This window comes from Gossypium hirsutum, chromosome A08 (assembly GCF_007990345.1).
Source record: "Gossypium hirsutum isolate 1008001.06 chromosome A08, Gossypium_hirsutum_v2.1, whole genome shotgun sequence".
Taxonomy (NCBI): domain Eukaryota; kingdom Viridiplantae; phylum Streptophyta; class Magnoliopsida; order Malvales; family Malvaceae; genus Gossypium; species Gossypium hirsutum.
The window spans coordinates 1,584,453-1,605,669 of record NC_053431.1 but is presented as its reverse complement, the minus strand read 5'-3'; the positions used below and the strand labels follow the sequence as shown (position 1 = coordinate 1,605,669).

The 21,217-nt window shown below is 28.6% G+C and overlaps 1 protein-coding gene and 1 pseudogene across 3 annotated transcripts; one reads left to right on the top strand and one right to left on the bottom strand.

Moving 5' to 3' along the window:
• The first annotated feature begins 241 nt into the window (after positions 1–241).
• LOC121204851 (1-acyl-sn-glycerol-3-phosphate acyltransferase 2-like) lies at positions 242–9,224 on the top strand (annotated as a pseudogene).
• Positions 9,225–10,378: 1,154 nt separating this feature from the next.
• On the bottom strand, positions 10,379–15,588 carry LOC121204852 (E3 ubiquitin-protein ligase BIG BROTHER). 3 transcript variants are annotated; one of them, XM_041075546.1, is made up of 9 exons: positions 15,346–15,588; positions 15,047–15,109; positions 14,778–14,941; positions 14,244–14,484; positions 12,961–12,995; positions 12,642–12,686; positions 11,899–12,026; positions 10,807–10,915; positions 10,379–10,666 (listed from the first exon to the last, which is right to left on the bottom strand). In XM_041075546.1, exons 3-9 carry the CDS (start codon positions 14,916–14,918, stop codon positions 10,616–10,618), a joined length of 750 nt encoding a protein of 249 aa, XP_040931480.1. In that variant the 5' UTR covers positions 14,919–14,941; positions 15,047–15,109; positions 15,346–15,588; the 3' UTR covers positions 10,379–10,615. The 3 variants fall into 3 exon arrangements, with proteins under 3 accessions (XP_040931480.1, XP_040931479.1, XP_040931478.1); XM_041075545.1 differs by having other exon boundaries at positions 15,227–15,565; XM_041075544.1 differs by having other exon boundaries at positions 15,401–15,565.
• Between the last annotated feature and the right edge of the window lie 5,629 nt (positions 15,589–21,217).

Sequence of the window (21,217 nt, the reverse complement as noted above, 5' to 3'; positions counted from 1 at the left end):
ATTCAACTATCTTGAATTTTTTGTTGTTTCCATTTTTACATTAGTTAATTGATGACTAAAAAAGAAAAAAAATTGAATAGTTGAGTGACCATTTTGTAACTTTTCATAGTTGGATGACTAAAAGAGAAATTTACTAATAGTTGAGTAACTACTAGTATAGTTTACCCAAAGAAAAAAAGACCAACATCATTTCAACAATCTTTATATATACAGATGCTTACCTTCTCGTTTACTTCCCATACCACCAATTAATCGCTCACAGAGAGGCAATGGAATTTTCCGGTATCGTCGGCGGTATTCCGTTCATTTCGTTATTCATCTTCACCGGAATCCTCGTCAACCTCATCCAAGTAATTATTCAAATTCCCTTGTTTCGTTCACGATTCATGATTCATAGTTGCCGATTCTTATATATACACATTTTCAGGTGAGTTGTTATCTAACAATCTGGCCGGTGTCGAAAAGTACATTCCGGCGAATTAACGGAGCAATAACGGAGTTGTTATGGTTAGAGGTTGTTTGGTTGATGGAATGGTGGTCTGGCTTTGAGGTTCTCTTTTCTTTCTTTTGCATTATTTTTCCTTAAAATTACTTAAAAGGTTCTTATACTATATATTTTTTTAATTTAGTCCTTTTACTATGATTTAATTATTTTGAATCTTCAATTTTTTTTTCGAAATGTGTATTTCAGTTACCAGATCAACTTTTTTTTCTTCAAATTAGTCAAATAATTTGACTTGATTTTTTTTTTAAATATGATGATGTGAAATAAAATTATAAAAATTTTGGGGTGAAAGTTAAATTTTTCATTTTACAATGACTTAAATTAAATTATTTTTAGTTGAAAGGGATCAAAGTTGTTATTATTCCATTTAGCTAAAAAGGTAAGGCCCTGCCTGCTCCCACCTTAGCTCTCTGTCATATCATCACATGTCTTCGTGATTGAAAATATACATTTCGAAAAGTATAGGGACCATAAATAATTAATTTATAATAAAAGCACTAAATTTACTAAAAACACATAGTAGAAGGCCTTTCCGTAAAATTTAACCCCTTTTTTTGTTATATATTGTTCCCACTTTATTTATTTTTGTAGTCATAATTTATTTGGTTTCCTGTTACAGGTTAAAGTGCATACGGATGCCAAAACTTGTCAGTTGATGGGTAATAATAATAATAATAATAATAATAATAATAATAATAATAATAGTAATTAAATGAATAAATTTTAAGCACGAATGCAAATATGTAATGTAAAAAATTAACATATAATTTTCAAGAAATTAAAAAAACGTATATAATTGACATTTTTTAAATCAAATATTAACATATAAATTTTTAGGTATTTTAAAATTGAAAAAAAATTAGTGCAATTATCTTGACCATGTTATATTTTATATTATTTTTATATTTATGATAAGGTTAAGATTCAATTTTTTCGATTAATTTGAACGATCTTTAAATTTAACTGATTTAACTAAATAAGCTTAACATCAATCGATTTAGTCAATTAAGTAAGTTAATTAACTAAATTTTTATATATTATAAAATTATATTTAAATTATATGTTTATTATATATATATATTTAAAATAAATAAAAATCAATATATATTAAATTAATTAAGTTGATTAATTCGATTATTAATGTTAACAATTGATAACCAACTAATTTAATCAAACTTAACTGAATTAAAACCAATAAAACTGACTTAATCGATTATAACCAATTTCTACTGACTCCTGCAGGGAAGGAACACGCAATTATTATGCCTAATCATGTTTCAGATTCCGATACGCTACTTACATGGATTTTAGCACAGGTAGTTTTTTAATTACAAGAGGAGGGTAACTCCCTAACAACGCGACTAGCGCAACTTGAATTCAGACCACACCTAGAGCATTGAATATCTTAATCATTGAGTCAAAAAACACAGAGTTGTATATATTATACATATATCATTTCACTTTTATAATTATATATAAAAATATAAATATGAAGAATAAGGTTTAAATATGAAAATCGAATTGTTAATATTATTTTTTATTAAATTAATGTTTATTATAATGTTTTTCTTATATGATTATCAAGTTTGATATTTTTTAAAGGATAAATTATATTAATAGTTATTCAACTATTAGTAAATTTATTTTTTGGTAACCTAATTATTTAATTTTATATTTTTTTGGTCACCAACTGGCTAACATAAAATGGAAACATCCAAAAACTCCAAGACAATTTAGTGACTAAAAAGAACAAATCAAATAGTTGAGTGATATTTTGTATTTTTTCATAGCTAGGTGACCAAAAAGGAAAATTACCAATAATTTGGTGACAATTTTGTAACTTTTCATAGTTAGGTGTCCCAAAAAGGAAAAAAACATAGTTGGGTAAATAACAATATAGTTTGACATTTTTAAAATTTTAAAATGTCGCATCAGTGAATTTTACACAAAAATTTTAATGGTATTAACATTTGGATATGAAATTTGAAATTTGAAAAATAGAGTGATTGTCAATAAGGCTTTCGTACAGTTGGTAAAGGTTCGAGACAATGCTCAATTGCCATGTGTGGGGCCTTAATCTAGACTATTTTGATTCTTAATCCATTTGTGTTGATATTAGTTTGATTTTAATTTGGAGTTACTTAGTCATGTATTTGTAATTGTAAACTCTAAACAAAAGCAAGGGAGTACACTTCAAATATAAAAAGAGTACAAGGGCTTGGAGTATATTTTAACCAAACTTTGAATTACTTAATTTATTTTTACCGGTAAACAAATTGATTTATTTATTACGTATTTTTATTAAGGTTAAAATATGTCATAAGTCACTATATTCTTCGTAAATTTAAAATTCAGTCCTTTTATTTCTTTGCTTTCAAAATTTAAATCCAACGGTTATCACAATTAAAATTATGTTATTAAATTCAGGTTTACTACAATGTTATTTTTTAATTACATTGTTACTAGGTGAGTATTTTTAAATTTTAAAATGTCACACAAATAGCAAAATAAATTTAACAGTTTAACAAATTGTACCTGAATTTTAAAATTTAAAAAGTATAGGAACTTTATTCCTAAAAATAGATATATAAGGACTAAGTTTAATATTTTTGAAGAGTACAAGGACATATGGTAGATTTTAACCTTTTATTAATTATAATTTTTATATAATATATTTTTATGGCAGCGCGTGGGTTGTCTTCGTAGTGCACTAACAATCGTAAAGAAAACAACACGCTAGCTTCCGGTGAGTTTTGTCAACCTTGGCTTAATTATTGTTTAAATTAGGTATAATAGCAAATTTAGCTATTAACGTTTACATTTTTATCAATTTGACTCTTTTTTAGTTGAATCTAGCTCTCAATATGTTAAAAATAATCAAATTTGACTATCAACTTTTTAAATGGAATTAGTTTATTGTTTTTATAGAGGACATATTGATGAAAACGTGTACGTTATGTTGATTTTTTAATTTTTATTTATTTTTGACAATTTCTTTTTTGAATTCTTATTTTTTGAATATTTTTAAAAATTTAAATTATTTGATGATTTGACATATAAGACAATATTTTAAAAATATTATTGCTAGTGTGATTATTGTGAATCTTGTATTTAAAAAAAACGATATATTACATTCTCGTGACACCAAAAAGTACTTTAAATGATATTTAATTTTGTGGAAAATAATTATTGGTGGTATGTTAGCTTCATGAAATATTTTATGTACTTAAGGCTTAGACATATTTAGTCTAAATGTTTAACAGAAATGGAAAAATATTTAAAAAAAAATCTACCAGTGAAATAGAGGAAAAACGACAAGAAAAGAGTATTATCTATTAATTTATTATAATTTTCTCGTGAAAATTTCACTAAAACCAATGATTTGAGAAAAAACAAAGGGATAAAGTGACATTAGGGTAGATAACTTTTTATTTTATTTTTTAGTGTTTGAAATTGTTTTGTCCGATATTAATAAACGGCGAATCTAGGGGTTGGTAGGTGACTCGGTCAAGGGAATAGAAAATTTTCATTTTAGCCCTTAAAAATTTTTAAAATTTAAAATTAGTAAATGTAAAATTATACTTTGACCACTTAAAAATGATAAAATTTTGATTTAATTCTTTAAATTTTGTATTTTTACTATCATAAAATTACAATTTAATTTTAACCCCCTAAAATTTTTTTCTTGCTTCGCCCTGATATTAATCTCGAGATTTGGCATCTTTTTCTAGTTTGGTCCTTCAACTTAGATTTCAATAAGGTATAATGACATGCCACTATGATTTTAAGTCACATCATCACTTAAATTTTTTGGAAATATTATATATTTGTTAATTTTTAGATATTATGTAAAAATAATAATAACTTTCAAGTAATGACTTGACGTAATTTCAGAATATCATGTCACCCACTTGATCAGAATCGAAGTTCAGAGACTAAATTGGGAAAAGTTGCCTAGTTTCGAGATTAATGCAAACAAAAAAAGGGGACCAAATTAAAAAAAAATGCTAAGTTCATATACTAAATATTGCTTTATCCATAAAATAAATATTGGCAGGTGTTTGGATGGACAAATTGGTTTTCAGAATCTATTTTCCTGGATAGAAATTGGGCAAAAGATGAAAGCAAATTGAAGGTAATTTAAATTTTCTTTTTCCTCATCACATTATATAAATATAATGTGGGTTAATTTTACTAAACATCCTCAAACTATCAAAATATTTTAATTAAGTCCCCGATATATTAGTATTGTGTTAATTAGATCCTTACATAAGTTTAGTCGTCATTAATTTAGATGTTAAATGTCAGTTTAAATACGACATGGAGCTTTTTAAAAACACATTAATTAAATTGCAAACACGTGTACCTATTGTATGTGCAGCTCAAATCTGATGTATTAAAAGAACATACACCACCAATAAAATTTAGTATGATTATTTTTTTTAAAACGTGTCAAATAGAAGATATTCATGTAATAAGTATGCACGTATTTTAAATGCGCTACGTGCCATATTTGAGCTGCTATTTAACATACAAGTTGATGGAAGAGTCTAATTGATACAGATAATTATACTTTGAGGTTTCAAGTATAATGTTTTGATGTTTTAGGACCAATTTAAAAATTGTAACATAGTTTGAGGAAGCTATGTAGAATTAACCCCATAAATATATATTTATGAACTGTAATCTACTTGATGTGATTGGCAGTCAAGTTTTGAAGCGTTAAGTGATTATCCGACGCCGTTTTGGATGACAATATTTGTGGAGGGAACACGTTTAACGGCTGATAAACTCGTTGAAGCTCAATCATTTGCTTCTTCTAAAGGCTACCCCATCCCTAAGAATGTCCTCATCCCCAAGACCAAGGTTTTTTTTTTTTTAATAAAAATATTATTATTTTTTTATCCCTGAACTAGGTAATAAATTTCATTTTGATACCTATATTTTTTGGTTCTTTTTTGTACTTGAGCTTTGTAGTTATGTTCATTTTGGTTCTTGAACTTAGAAAATATAAAAAATTAATGATATGGTACAATCGTACATTGTCACATCATCAAATCTTGAGAAAATCTAAGTTTAGAGACCAAAACGGACTTAGTTGCCAAGTTCAGGTATCAAAGTTATTGAGGGGAGGTCGAACTAACTTTGGGAGTAGTTTTTGAAGTGTTATCTATCGAGAGTCAATGGACCCCTAAATGGTGAATGTATTGTGGCTCGGGTGTTAGTGCTTGGTTTTATCCCCAAATTTTGTCTCCTAACTCTGTTCAGATTCATAGAGTGGGAGCACCTCGCCCACCAAAGAAATGTGAGCATTTGATCTTGATGAGATTTGAACTCATGCCCATTTATGGCATTAGTGAGTAAGAATACTATCACTGTGCTCACATTTCCTTGACGGGTGAGGCAATCCCACCTTGAGAACCCGTTAAGGGTTTATGCGGAGTCATGAGACAAAATCCAAGAATAAATCGAGCACAAACACTCCAAGCACAATACTTCCATCGTTGAGAGGTTGGTTGACTCTTGACAGACAACACTTAGAAAGTTTCTCCTAGAACAAGTCCGACCTCCTCTCAACAAAAGTGAATAAAAAACAGTACAAGTATCAAAGTGAACTGAATTGTCAAATTATATTAACCCTTTATTAACTGTTGGGCTAATTTTCTGTGTATATAAATATTCAGGGGATAGTAACAGCAGTACAAAGCTTGAGATCCTTTGTTCCAGCAATTTATGATGTTACAATTGCTATTCCCAAACACCAACCTTTCTTCCCCACTTTACTCACTTTTTTGAAGATGCAACCTTGCAAGGTAACCTCTATTGTTTTTACATACACACATACACTATATATAGTAAAAAAATAAATAATAAAATTTTTAAGGAATTAAAGTGTAATTTTATTATATTAAATTATAATTTCATACATTTTAAAGAGATTAAATGATAAATTTATCAATTTGGGATCAAGGTCACTACCTTCCTCTATTTATGTTCGGGATTGAATTGTCAAGATTCAAAATTTTGAATCTAACGCCGATCGAAATTACAAATTAAAGAATTTTTGGCTTAGTTGGCATGCACGGATTTGTGTATATATCCGAAAAATTCATTTGTTTACTAACGTTTGTTGGGTCGATTAATAAGAAATTGATGCCTTAAGATCATAGTTTTGAGCCTGGTGGATGTAAGGAGATATAGGGGACAGGGTTGAGAGATCTAATCCTCATTTAAGAGCTTGATCTGACTCAACTTTAAATCCAATCGGAACTCTATATCATTGTAGAACATCGAAAAATATCATATATCTATATATATATTTTCTTCAATATAATATAAAAAATTGTTGTAATTTTGTACTTTTTTAAAATAACATAATAATATAACGCAGGTGGTAGTGCGTATAAAGAGATATTCAACCAAGGATCTGCCTGAATCAGATCAAGGCATTGCTAGTGGTGTAGAAATAGGTTCATTGCCAAGGTATACATGCAATTTTCTTTTTCAATTTCCAATTTTCAGTCTATTCTTTATTTATTTATTTATTTTAGGTCTAGATATGGGTTTAGTCTATTATAAAAAAAAATTGGGTTTATTCTCTATTTTTTAATTTAACATATTTTGATCATTCTACTTTTATAATGATATTAGTAGGGCCCATATCGATAACATAGTAATTGCGATTAAAGTGATGATGTATTAAAAAAAAAGAAGAAGAGAGAATGCAAGCATTTAATTAAACATATGAGTTTATTAATGCTTGAACATGAGTTATTGGGTTTTTGTGTAACCCTGATTGCACAACCAAATAATAAAAAAAAAATCTAACATTATTACTTTAACGACAATAATTAATGGTATTATCAATTTGGGCATGCTAATTACAATTTAAGAATAGAGAGGCCAAATAATATTAAATTAAAATCGAGAGATTAAATTTCAAATTTCAGCATAGTGGGCAAGAGTGTAGTTAGAGGGGATAGGTAGTGACAGTCAGATCAGGCCTAAATATGATATTAACACACTTTTTACTTGTTCAAGCCTCACCCAATTCAAAATAGGAGCCTAAAATTTTGTGCAAATTCATTCATATTTGTAAATGGTTAACCCAAGTTCATTTTAGTCCATCGATATTTTTTATTCATTAAAATTTTATACATGCAATTTAACATTTTTTAATGTTTACAGTATATATATTATTATTGATTTAATTTTTGTAATTTATAAATTATATTATATATAAAAATAACATAATATAATATATCATAAACTTAGAAAATAGACTAGGTAGGGCTGAGATCGAGTATTGAATGTTTGAGCTTGAGCCCAATCATGTTTTAAACAAGCCTAATTTATGTTTAGACTCATTTTTTGTGTCTAACATTTTTGCTCAAACCTTCTCAAATTTTGGGTAGACATTCAAACTTGGGTGATTAGCCTAATATTAACTTTAGTCCCTTTCAATTATAAAGTATACAAATTAAGCCCTCTCTAAACAATTGTTTTTAACTTTGAACCCCCGAGCTTTTAAAATTTTATTTTAACCCTTCCAATATCGAATTCCTGACTTCTAGATGAACTAAAACAACAATTAAACTTTTATTTTGTTTATATTTTGATTAATCAACAAAACTCTCTCAATAAAAGTTGTAATGCTCATTGTTTATTTATTTTTGTGTTGCTAAAATTCCAGGATGAACTACTGGAAAATTTTGCAGCAACGGGCACATTTGATGAAGAAGAAATCACAGAATTTCGTCGTTCAACAAAGTCATTGATAGTAAGATTATCAATTTATCATACAAAATTAGTACATTATAATTTTAATTATCTGAAAGATTTTTTTTTTCTAAATATGTCCTCATTAAATTTTGGGGTTCAATTAAAATTTTCAACAATTTAAAAAGATTTAATGAAAATTTTTAAAAGTTTTGAAGAGCCTAATTAAAATTTTTAAAATCTTTCAGAAATCTAATGAGAGATTTCAAAAATATTTAAGGGAGGGAAGGTGAGCTAGGGACGTTTCCCTACTTTTCAGAATTTTAAAATTTAGTCCCTTATCATTTTTAATTTAAAATTTTAAGGTTTAATTGATAATATATATTCAAATTCAAAAGAGCTATGTTAACAGTGGCATCAAATGGATTTTATTTTTTTAAATCAAATATGTAAATGAACTAAATTCTTAAAATTAAAAGCAAATAAATTAAATTTTAAGAATTCGAAAAAATACAAATATGTATATATATATATTGATTTGCTAATATATATGGTGATTGTTTATTTTTATTTTTGTAGGTTACTCTAATATTCGCCGGTATATTTTTAGTTGGAGGATGGATATTTTTGAAAAGGCTCTCAAGTGGATGGCAATATCCCACTTTAGCCACCATTGTTGGAAGTGTTGCCATATTTGTTCACATTTTCATTGAATTCACCAAAATGCCTCCACCAAAGATCAAAGCTACTCAAATTTGTACACAATAATATCTACATTAAAGCCTAAGTAGTAGTAATAATAATAATAATAATAATAATGTTCCCAAGTTGGTCATCGAAGTAACTAGAGTTGTTGGATTTTATGGGAATTTAGAATAGATTTCATACATGAATTTAGAATAGATTTCATACATATATATTGTTGTGCTTGATATATATATATAAATAAAAATATAATTTTGCAACAGAGAGCTTAGAAATCAATATTCAATTCTATTTCTCATCAATAATTGCTTCTTCTTTTTTTAATTATAGGATTAAGATGATAATGAATGAGACTAAATATTTTATTACTGCTTAATAGAGGTGTAAATAAGATACCGGAGCTCGTAAGTTACTCAAGTTCAACTCGAAAAAAATTCAAACTCAATTTGGTAATTATCGAGCCGAGTTTGACCTCTAGCAACTCGAGCAATGAGTCAAGCTAAATTCGAGTTCATAATACTAGACTCGAACGGCTCAAACTCAATGATATCATGAGTTGAGCTTGAGCTTAAAAATAAATGTTCAATTAAGCTTGAGTTGAACTAAAACTCAAGCTTGATAGTATTCAAGCTCGGTTCGACTCGATTACACGCCTACTCTTATGCGTCCTATTTCAACTTCATTTCAAATTCAATTTTATTTAAAATTTAACTATTGAAACCTAGGTTAAAATTATTCATAAAATTATAAAATCCAGTTTAATTAAACTTTTAACTGAATTTAATTGATTTATATCGATTTGCAAGTCAACTAATTTTTTACCTTATTTTGGATTCAATGTCAATAAATTCTCAATTCAACTAACTAAACTGAAGATTCTAGAAACCTTAGTTAAAGGTCAAAGTGATAAAAAATATTAAATACTCAAATTAGAGGGTTGCTTATATAATGACAACCATTCAAAATATCATATTTAAGGGTTAATCTTATAATGACAAAAACCTTCTAAAATGGTCATATAACATCTAACCCTTACAAAAGTGATCCAATGAAAGCTCATACCAAACCTGAAAAGGTGATCAATTAAATACCAAACCTTTTCCAAAATGCTTACATAAAAGCTTTCCAAATGCGGTATATCAAGTTTCAAAGTATGCTTTCATTTCCTGTTCTTTTTAAGCAATATTTGATTTAGTTGTCATGTATTTTAAAATAATCATATAAGGACATAATTTTTAGAAAAATGCTCAGATAATAGCTTTTCATACATTTTATTCTAATTTTAATTGAAAAACCATCTCACCCTGAATTTAATTTTCAATATGTTAAAAATCCACCCCTGTAAAGTAAGATCATGCGAAAATCTGATGAGCTCATATTATTGTATTATCATATATATATATAAATAAGGAAAAGATAATAAAAATTGGAAAAATAAGACTAAAAACATCAAAAGAAAAACTCTAATTCTCTATACAATCTCCACATATTCTAGTTAAAACATCCCATATTTTTTTCTACAGTGTTCATACCTTTCATTTATTGCAAAACCTAATTCAACTCTTACTTCTGTTCCAAGAAAGTAAAAAAAAAAAAAAAAAAAACGAAATAAAGCATATTCATACTAGAGGAAAAATACCCAAACCCAAGCGAAAATTTAATGAAGAAACCATGATTAGTTCGTCATCAATGTTTTGATGCATCCCCGAACACCTCGGTGTAACATATGGGGCAAGCCTAGAGAAATGGAACAGCGGTTAGCATAAAGCTTTTAAAACGGCTACCTAAAGGAAATAAAGATAAAATGTTTGTAAGGCTTCTCTCTTTTTCTTTTATCCATTTCGGGCATTATGTTTGATCAGGAAAAAAATGTTTACCTTGTTGATACTAAGCCATCGATTGCCACATCCGGCATGGTAGACGTGTTTGCACGGCAGAGTAATCTGTCTCTCACCTCGTTTATATTCCATTTGGCAAATCACGCATCTAGTCCAAAATAATTAAAAGCAATGATAATAAGATTCACCAACACAATGCCTTGGGCTAGAGAGAAAGAAGGCGAGGAAATTCGAAAATGAAACAAATTGCGGAACTCGAGTATTTGAAGGATGTGCCAATACCCGCATGCAAATTATTCACAAGACTAAAATGAAAGGCATTTTCCACAAATCCTGACAAGGATTTTGGAGATTTTAGAATGAATTATGGACACAACTGATAGTCCTACCACTATAAGTGATCTGCCGATCAAAAGCAAAGGTGCAAATTGATATTTCTGATGCAAACGTGTCCATGGTGGAAGGACTGAACAAAGAGAACAGTCAAGTGTCCTAGAACCATTTACAAGGCAATCCTAAGAGGGTTTTAATAAAATAATATACTTATTGAGGCGAGTTTGCTGTTTGACCACCATTAGCTACATATATACATCTATGTTACCACCATTAATTTCAATATTGTTAAGACATTTTAGATTTATTAGACAACAACATTTAAGTACCAAGTATTGTTTCATTAAGAATATGAAACTAGAAAGATTTGACTCGAGACCCAAAATACACTCATAGACACTCTGAAAGCATCATCTTGATTAAATGAATAATCACTTATCATGATTATGAACCATTTTCGGGCTTCTGATTGCTCTCTATTTAAGAATAACTGATAATAGATCAACAGCTTCACTTTAAGACCCTTTTATGAGACCCGACATAATTACACAACAAGGCAGAATGAGTTGGTCCATGGAAGGAGGAACAAATGACAAATCTTAAATCTCAATAGATTTATAGTAAAATGTAAACAAGGAGCTTAAAGCCAGCCAGCAAAGTTATACATCAAAAACACTTTTAAAAAAAAGAACTAGGGTTATTTATTGCAATTTAAAAATCTGTTGAAGAACATAACCGGCAAAGGGTAAAAAGGGAATCAAATTTTAATAGACATAATGGAGAAAGCAGATGATGTACCTCTCATTCCTTGATTTCTTCCTTGAGAATAAGCTGCACTTGTATTTTGAAACCGGAAGCAAAGAAATAAGTTCTTGGGAGAGGCCTCGACTTTGAGTTCCAACAGTCTCCCCTAATTCAAGTAATTCCTGAAGTGAAACATAATCAGAAATGATTAATCAAAATTAAAGAAAAGGGGAAAAAGAATCACAGATACACAACCCAAATTTTGTAAGAAATGTATTTATTTCTTGTGTTCATTAAAACAAGGGATACATCCTTACAAAGGATGTTTGCTGCTGCATTACTGAAAAAGACACAAGGAGTCATTGAGTCAACTACAATGTTTTAATCTATTAATATTAACAATTTCAGTTAGAACAACAGGCTATAACTTGGTTCTCTCATCCTGACAGCTTCTATATCCATCTCTAAGCGAGCACATACAAAGGGGCTTAAAAAAGCAGTATGAAAACCCACATAATTGTCTAGACAACTAATGCAGTAATTCTAGCTGGTCTTTGGAACAATGCCAGAAATTTTGAATTCTAGGGATCAAAATTACCCTTTAAAGGGAAGAAAATTCTTTGCTCAGAAGAACAGCCACTCACGGATAACTACAAAGAAAAGGTGACCGTTCACTTAAAAGTTACATGAGCAGACAGTGTTCCAACTTTCAGCAGAATTGATTGAACTTGAAGGATGTTAATAGATTCCAAAACATTTTAAGGGGAAAAAAAGGAGTTTGGAATTCTTTATCTAACCTCATAAGTCATGTTGTCAGGATCCACACCATCTTGCCAAATGACCTGCATAATTTAACAAATTACATTTAATTTTTTGAACCATAGAACTTAATTTTTTGAACCATAGAACTGAAATATAATTAGATGTAAGGCTCTATAAGTATTTATCTTTGAAAAGCATTTACAGTCATGCTGACAGTATAAGAACTAAGAAGATTCAGTAATAATTAGGAGCAGATGCAAATGACCTACTAAGATATGTGAGCATGAAAATCCATGGTGGATGAAGAGAGAATTATGCACATTTATTGAACAAAAAGAATAGAGAGAGAGAGACCTGATAATCTTGAGCATTCTGCAGCCTCCGTGGACCTATAAATTTTGGGGGGGGGGGGAAGCATTGGAGTGAGAACTTTTCAAAAAAAATCCCAGATAAATATAGTTTTAAGTAAGACTAGGTGCTATCCAAATGATAGAGAAAAATTTGTGATTAATTAAATAATTAGAGAAATTTGACACTAATTAAAGCCCCACAACACCAACTTCTGTTTTAATAGATTTTGGGGGGGAAGCATTGGAGTGAGAACTTTTCAAAAAAAATCCCAGATAAATATAGTTTTAAGTAAGACTAGGTGCTATCCAAATGATAGAGAAAAATTTGTGATTAATTAAATAATTAGAGAAATTTGACACTAATTAAAGCCCCACAACACCAACTTCTGTTTTAATAGATTTTTTCAACTAATTCAGGTAAGCCACATAACTTCATCCTGGTCAATCAATTGGAACAACTATGCACCACATAGTAAAAGACATGCACGGGAGAGCATACTCATAAGTAGAATGATGCACCAACATAGCTAGGCAGGCATGAAAGCCAAGCCATATCAAACTTGGGAGGTATTTGAACTCAGACTGCAACAAAAGCTCAAAGTTCAAGACTTAAGCTTCAGTTAACAAGCAAAAATTTCAACTGAATGAAGCTTGATAACTTCAGGCTAGTTGATCTCAATTTTCTACAGCAGATCCAAGTCAAGATCAGTGCTGTTATACGTGGCAAGTAGTTTTCTCTGAAGGGAATGAGGCAAGGAATATGCTTTTGAATACAGGAAGCCTTGACCACTTAAGCGGCACAGGACCAGGTCATAATAGTTGATACAACACATGGAGGTCAGGATCATGACACTGTTATATTGCAAAATTCTAATATGGCTAAATTAAAAATACTAGCTAAGATGTTGTTTAGCTGAACCCACCAACTCCCCCTACGAAAAAGACCAGACTGGTGAAAAGAGGACTGCATTTTACTTCATGATCTAAAGGAGGAAATGAAACCTCAAAAGTAAAAGACAGCCAACTCTATGCAGTCCATCTTGGAGAAAAGGCAGAACCTATCAGCAAGGAAAAACAGACTCTTTGGACAGAGTCAAAAATCTTGTAGCTGCTAGATATGGCCTTTATAAGGAAATAAAAAACACAAATCAATCATGAATGCATTGAATCCTTAATTTTGACAGTTAAACCATTGTTGAAACATGTCATTGACATAATATTTGGCTGAACTGTAACTTTCAAAATGTTACATTATGGACATCATCAAAGGCAGAACTGATAACTTACAATCTACTGGGTTTTCACGAGAGGTTGAATTTGCATTTCCTCCCCATTCCACATTCATTGCTACAGTCTCTTCATTGCTCATTGATGGGGAATTCACTGATGCCCTTCTATATTCTTCAGCGCACGGTTCATGGTTACTCCCATCATAACTAGGACTATGATCATAATATGAAATATTATTGCCAAAATCAGATAATCCAAACTTGTAGAAGCTTGTAGTCATCGATGGGTACGCACTCTCCTGCAGATGGAAAATCCATTTTTGGATGTGAGTGTGACCAATTGCAGCAATTCATTTACAATAAAACATCTAAATATAGTACAACGGATATGATTCAAATCCTTCAAACACACCCGGAGATATTCTTGCAAGCTAAGAGGCAAATACCGCAACGAACCAATGGATCATTACGACAAATTTATCCAGAAAATAGGCATATTTTTCATCTGATTATTTGCAAAAAGAAAACCATAGATTCTAAAGGAAGTCGTTTCAGGAAATCAAAAGGAAATTTTTTTTATAATAACTGGTACCTGAAGATGGGAAGCACCGTCAAAAATGAAATTGACATGTTGATATGTAAGACCTTCAAAATATTCCATAAAGCTGCCAGCACTGTTATAAAGGTAGCTACTGTTGATGTACTGAACTTCCATGTTCGGATTCCAACTCATTTTTCAAAACCCAACTAATCTAGCTAAAAACAGAAAGAAAAACAACAAAAGCCGTAAAATTTACATTTTAAATTGGCAATGAGTAACAGAAACAATCGATTAAAGCAATTTTTAAAAAAAATGCAAACCTGATCTCAAAATTTCCACAAACTAATAGCGAATTTCAGTATCGTAGCATTCAAGAAAGATACCTACACAAGTGTAATAAAGAAAGAAAAAAAATCAAAATCTATGCAAATTTTAATAGTCTCTAAAAGAACAAGTTATGCAAAAACGGCGAGATTCGGTTACTAAGACAAAAAACGTACAACGTGTTGGCAAATTTTCAAGCAAATGGCAACGTGTAAAACAAATTGATCGATATTTTGCATTTGGCTACCGAGAAAACGCAGGAAAATGAGGAAGAAAAAGAGAAGAAAAACATTACTGTTTTAAACTTTGTCTAAGCCGATCAACGAGTAATCTACGGAGGATAAACTTACTTTCCAGTTGCTTTTCACTCCGGAAAACTTAAAAAAACTACCTCATCATGCGATTTTCCGGCTCTTTCTCTCGGGTGAGAAAATGCGAGATTTTCTCGGGAAAATTGAAAGATAGAGAGAGAAAGAGAAATGGATTGAAGGGATCAATAGTGAGAGAGAGATAGAGAAGCGACTGGAATATATAATCCAAGAAAACATTTATTAGAAAAAATAAATACCACGGGTTAATTTTACCATACATCCCCAAAATATGGTTTAGATTTTAAATTAATCCATAAATTTAAAAAATTTATAATTGAACCCTCAAAATTCAATGTTAGCTCAAATCGGACATGGAGTATAATTAAAAACGTTTGGATCAAATTTTAAACATGTTTGTATCTATTTGGATAGCTTGGACACATCAAATTATTTTTTTTATGGAAAATCTAAAATGTTTATATAATAAATACGCACGTCACATACGAATTTGATCTTAGGCTAGCCATCAGCTCGAGTTTTATATGTTTGTATTTAAAGTGGAGTATAATTTAAAATATGTACATCAAAATTTAAATATATTTGTACATATTAAATGGATAGCTTGGATCATATGTGTTTCGGTGAAAAAAAAGTGGCGTTTTTTTAAATTTTAATGATACCTTTTGTTTTTTTAACACATCAAATCTAAATTGTTCATGCAGTAAGTAGATAAGTACTTACAATTTGTTCCGTATATTTTTTTAGTAAACTACACCCAATGTCATTAAACACTTAGTAAGTTTACATTTTGATCACTCAACTTTAAAAGGTTATAAAATGATCACCGAAAATTTTCGTTTAAGTTATTTTGTATGGAATTCTGTATTCACATTGTTTGCAAGCTTTCCTTCTCCTTCTCTTTTACAATTTAGTTTATTTTTAAAAAAAACAGCTTTAAATGTCACGAATCTATGAATCAAAATACAAACAATTTTCTTATTCAATCTCTGGCATTGACCATCAGATCGACTTGGATGATCCACCATACCTATCGTTGAACTGTCACTTGGAACTCGTTAGCCAGACTTTTAAAAAACTTTACAGCCCACTGAGTTAAACAAAAACTTTTGAATAGTTTAATGACTATTTTGTAACTTTTTAAAATTGAATGACCAAAATATAAATTTACTAATAGTTTAGTGACATTAATTGTAGTTTACCTTTCTTTGCCTGAAATCTGCATGTTTTTAATATGTTCCATACGATTTTAGGCTCGTAAAAGGACCTGATTAATACGATACTAGTATGTTGAGGACTTGGTTATTTTAAAGTTTAGGAATTAATTTCAAATCAAGGTCATAATTCGGGGATGTTTGGAGAAATTAAACCAAAGAAAAAAGAAAAGCAAAATAAAGATAGAGATTGTGGATTCTTTGAGAAATAAAAGATGAGATTAAAGAGCCGACATTCATCGCTTTTTTAATTTAAAACAAAACAACTCTTTCACTCTGCTACTATTTTTATCGATTAATTAATTTTAATTAATTAATTAATTATATTTAGAATAAATTAATTACTTGTCTTTTTCTAATGATTTATGAAGTAGTAGTTTGAAGAACACGCGGAGTCCGTTAGAATTAGATGGGAGAAAGGGAAATGATAGCGTGTTTCGCGGTATAGGATAAGGTAATTTAATGCCCTATTGCTTTCCCTTTGATTTTCTCACTCTTTTTTCTTTAATGTACACCCCCCAAGAATTCTACACTATACATTATAGATGGTAAATTTTTTTTAAAAAAATCATATAATATTTGATAAATAATTTTCTTCTGTTTTATTTTATTTTTTATTTTAAAGATTAAATTATAATCTTGAGAATGCTAGAACTACCCATAAATAAGAGAATAATATGTTTTAGCACACTCGAACTCACGTCTTCCTACATTCAGGGGCGTATTTAAAGGGCTAACAGGAGCCCTAAAATGAAAAATTTTTCATTTAAGCTCTTTAAAATTCTTAAAATTTTAAATTAGTAAAGGTAAAATTATACATTGACCCCTTAAAAAAATAAAATTTTGATTTAATCCTTTAAAAATTAAAAAATATATAGACTATTCAAATAATGAAATTACATTTTTACTATCGTAAAAATTACAATTTAATTTCAGCTCCTTACAAAAATTTTCTAATATCATCCTTAACTGCATTGACAATAATGTCCATGCCAATTGAGTTAATTCTCAACTCATAAAAAATTATTAAAGTAAGTAAACTCTATTTATAATGATTAAATTTTTTTTATGACTTGTAAATACGCAATACAGCAAGACGATATTTCATCACTTGAGATATATATAAAATAATCAACAACTTAGATACTAATAATTCTATAATAAAAACAATAAAAGAAAATAAAATATTCTATGTTTACATTTATTTCAACAAATATAATAGATTTATTATTTAAAAAACAATTTTGTGTTTGTAGGAGTTTTAAATGAGGTTAATTCATTTAAAATAAAATTTTTATTTTCAACTTTTTCAATTTTATAAAACATTTTCAGTGAAAATAAATTTTTTATTTTTTTAAAAAATTTCTCACACTTCCGTTCCAATTTAACAAAAAAATATTTTTAAAATTTTTTAATCAAATAATTTTATTCAATGTTTTTCATATTTCAAAAATTATATTAATATTTCATATTCCAACTATTTTTTTTAATCACATGTTGAAACCACAAAATGTGGCATAACTTTGAAGCAATTCCCAAAATTTAATGTAGTACACAACTTTATTTTTTTTTCACAGATGATTCAAACCTTTTTCCTTGAGATGATATTTAAATATATTAATTTTTTTATAATTAATATTTTAATAATTAATTGTTGAATTTAATATTTCATTCATAGATTATGTATATCAAATTTGACCGATTGATTCGTGTACAAGTAATTATAATGTATTTTAAATCAATTCGGGATTTTACATGCATGACAAGTATAATTATATCAATAAATTCAATGGTTGAGTCTTTAAAAGTTTAATCATATAAAAATATATAAAAGAGTGTAAAACTACTTTAATTTTATGTTAGTGTAAGTGAGTTTCTCCCGTATATGATGGTTTTTTTTTAACAATCTTATTATAGGTTTTGATAATATTTATTCTTTATGATATAATGCTTAGAACTACCCATAGTCCCTCCTCAACCCATGAATAGGAGGATAATGTGTTTTCGTGTACTCAAACCCACATCCTCCTACATTAGCAACAATGTCAATGTCAATCGAGTTAAAACTTAATCGACCATGTATATAAATATTAAAATTTATTTTGTTGTTATTAAAAGAAATCCAATTAGGTGAAAAACAGATGATAATTTGTCTAACAAACAAATTTTTATTAAGTACTTTTGCTTTTGAATAATTTACCAATTATTTAAAAAAAAAAAGAGACATTGAAAATTGAAGATTTGGGTAAACCAAAATTGAACCCAAATGATCAAATAAAGGGACCCCATTATTTAGAGAAAGAAGATACTAAAAAAAGACTGTAGGTTTTGTCAGGCAGACATATGAAAACATGTGATTTGGTTGGAAAAACAAACATATGAAACTGGTGTCAGTTGAGGTTAGTTAAGAATCAATAACCAAGTGTTAAGAAAAATAATTGGTATTTGTTTCGATTGATATGGTTATTATTGTAATTTATGATGTTTAAATTGGATTAGATCAGTTAGTTAGATTGTTTGGTTCGAGAACCGATAAGGATATCAGTATGAATATTAATTTTAAATTAGTTAGGTCGAGAATAAGTACAAACCAATTGAACCATGTTTTTTTAATGATTCTTAATCGGATCAACAAACCGATGAGCTAATCGATTTGATTGACGATCCAATTCTAAAAACATTTATTGTAATATTATAGAAAATGTGATTTCATTGTGTTTGATTTTGTGATATTTTCAAAAGTAAACTACATTAGTAATCACTCAATTGATAGTAAATTTTCTTTTTAGTCACCTAACTATGAAAAGTTAGAAAATGGTCACTTAACTATTCAATTTTGTATTTTTTTGGTCACCAATTGGCTAACAATGGCATATTTTGAGATTAGCACAGTAACACTTTAACCCTCAACATTTATACATTACGTCAATTTAGTCTTGATTATAAAAAAATTAACTCTCAACATTTACACATTATGTAAATTGGTCTTTTTATGATTTTGCCCTCTCTTTTTTTTTGTGATCCTTTCACTTAAAAAACTAAAAAACAACAACAAATACGTCAGTTAATTTTGATTGAAAATAAAAAAATGGAAGCACTTAAAGATCAAAGATAATAATTTTCATATTTTCTCATTGTTTTAAAATTAACTCTCAATGTCATAAAGAAAAACAAAATTGCAAAAAAGAGAAGAGCTAAATTACATAATATGTAAATGTAAATGGTTGATTTTATTTAGAGTCAATACTAATTTGACATAACATATATGTGTTGAGGGTTAAAGTTACTATTATGCCAATTTTAAAAGTTGTCATTATTAGCCAGTTGGTGACCAAAAACGACAAAGTTGAATAGTTGGATGACCGTTTTATAACATTTTATAGTTGGAAAAAAAATAGTAATAGTTGGATGACTATTAGTGTAACATACCCATGTTTGTATATAAGAAAGGTTTAATTGCATCAAGATTCTTTATTATTATTATTATTCAAATTATAGACAATAAGGTGTTAGTAGATATTGTAGTGACCATATATATATATCAATAGTCTAATTAGTTAGATTATCGATTTTGTAGTTTAACTCGTTTAATCAACTGGATCACTGATTCAACCATTACAAAATAGAAATTTTCAAAAAATTTACATCACGAGTAAACAACAGTGGAAGCATAAGAATACATTTATAATTTAAAACAATAAGATTGCATATTTATTCGAATTTAAATGTTTCTTAATAAAAAATTTACTCGACTCTAGTTTTTTAATTAGTTCAAGTCATTGGTACTAGTTGGACCGATTAGATCCCAATTTCCTAATTCAACCGACTGGTTAGATCAAGTTCTAACAACCTTAATTAGCAATATTGACTAGGGATGAGGTTAGGGGAGAGCAAATTTTGGTTAAAATTGAAAAAAAAAACGACCCAACTAGTCTAGTTAGTTTTTGTTTGTGTAAGTTAGGTTTTTTTGTTATGAATTCGGTTTTGTTGATTATTTCAGTTGGTTATTAGTTTTTGAAATTTCAAATCAACCTGATTGAAAAAATTGACTTAATTTAATATTTTAAATTATTTATAATATATTTATATTTTATAATATATAAAATAAATATATATTATTCAAGCCCAATAACCTAGCTCAACAACTAAAGTTGGTTAAGTCTGTTAATCGATCATCCTAGTTTTAAATTATTTAAAATATATCTACAATATATAAAATAAATATATATTATTCAATCTCAATAACCTTGCCCTATAACTAAAGGTGATTAAGTTGGTTAACCAACCGACCTAAAGTCAATTCGGTTATGTTGGTTCTTGAGCTTTGATTCAGTCAAATCGATTTTTGTAAATTATGGTCAATTAAGTCAATTTAATTAAAAAGAATGTCAAAAAAACTAAATGCTCTCCCTAGCCAAGGTTGTGAGACTTTGAGCATGCAAGTTCGAGTTTCAACACGAAAAACTGTCATGTGTGAGATTTCTCCTAGACATTGTCTAGTTGTATTTCAACTTTCACTCCATGATACTTTATATCGAGTTTATTCTATTTCTAGTTGGTTGGACATGTATTACTAGTGTTTGTACCTTCATACTTGTAAACTCATACAAATGAAAATATTTTC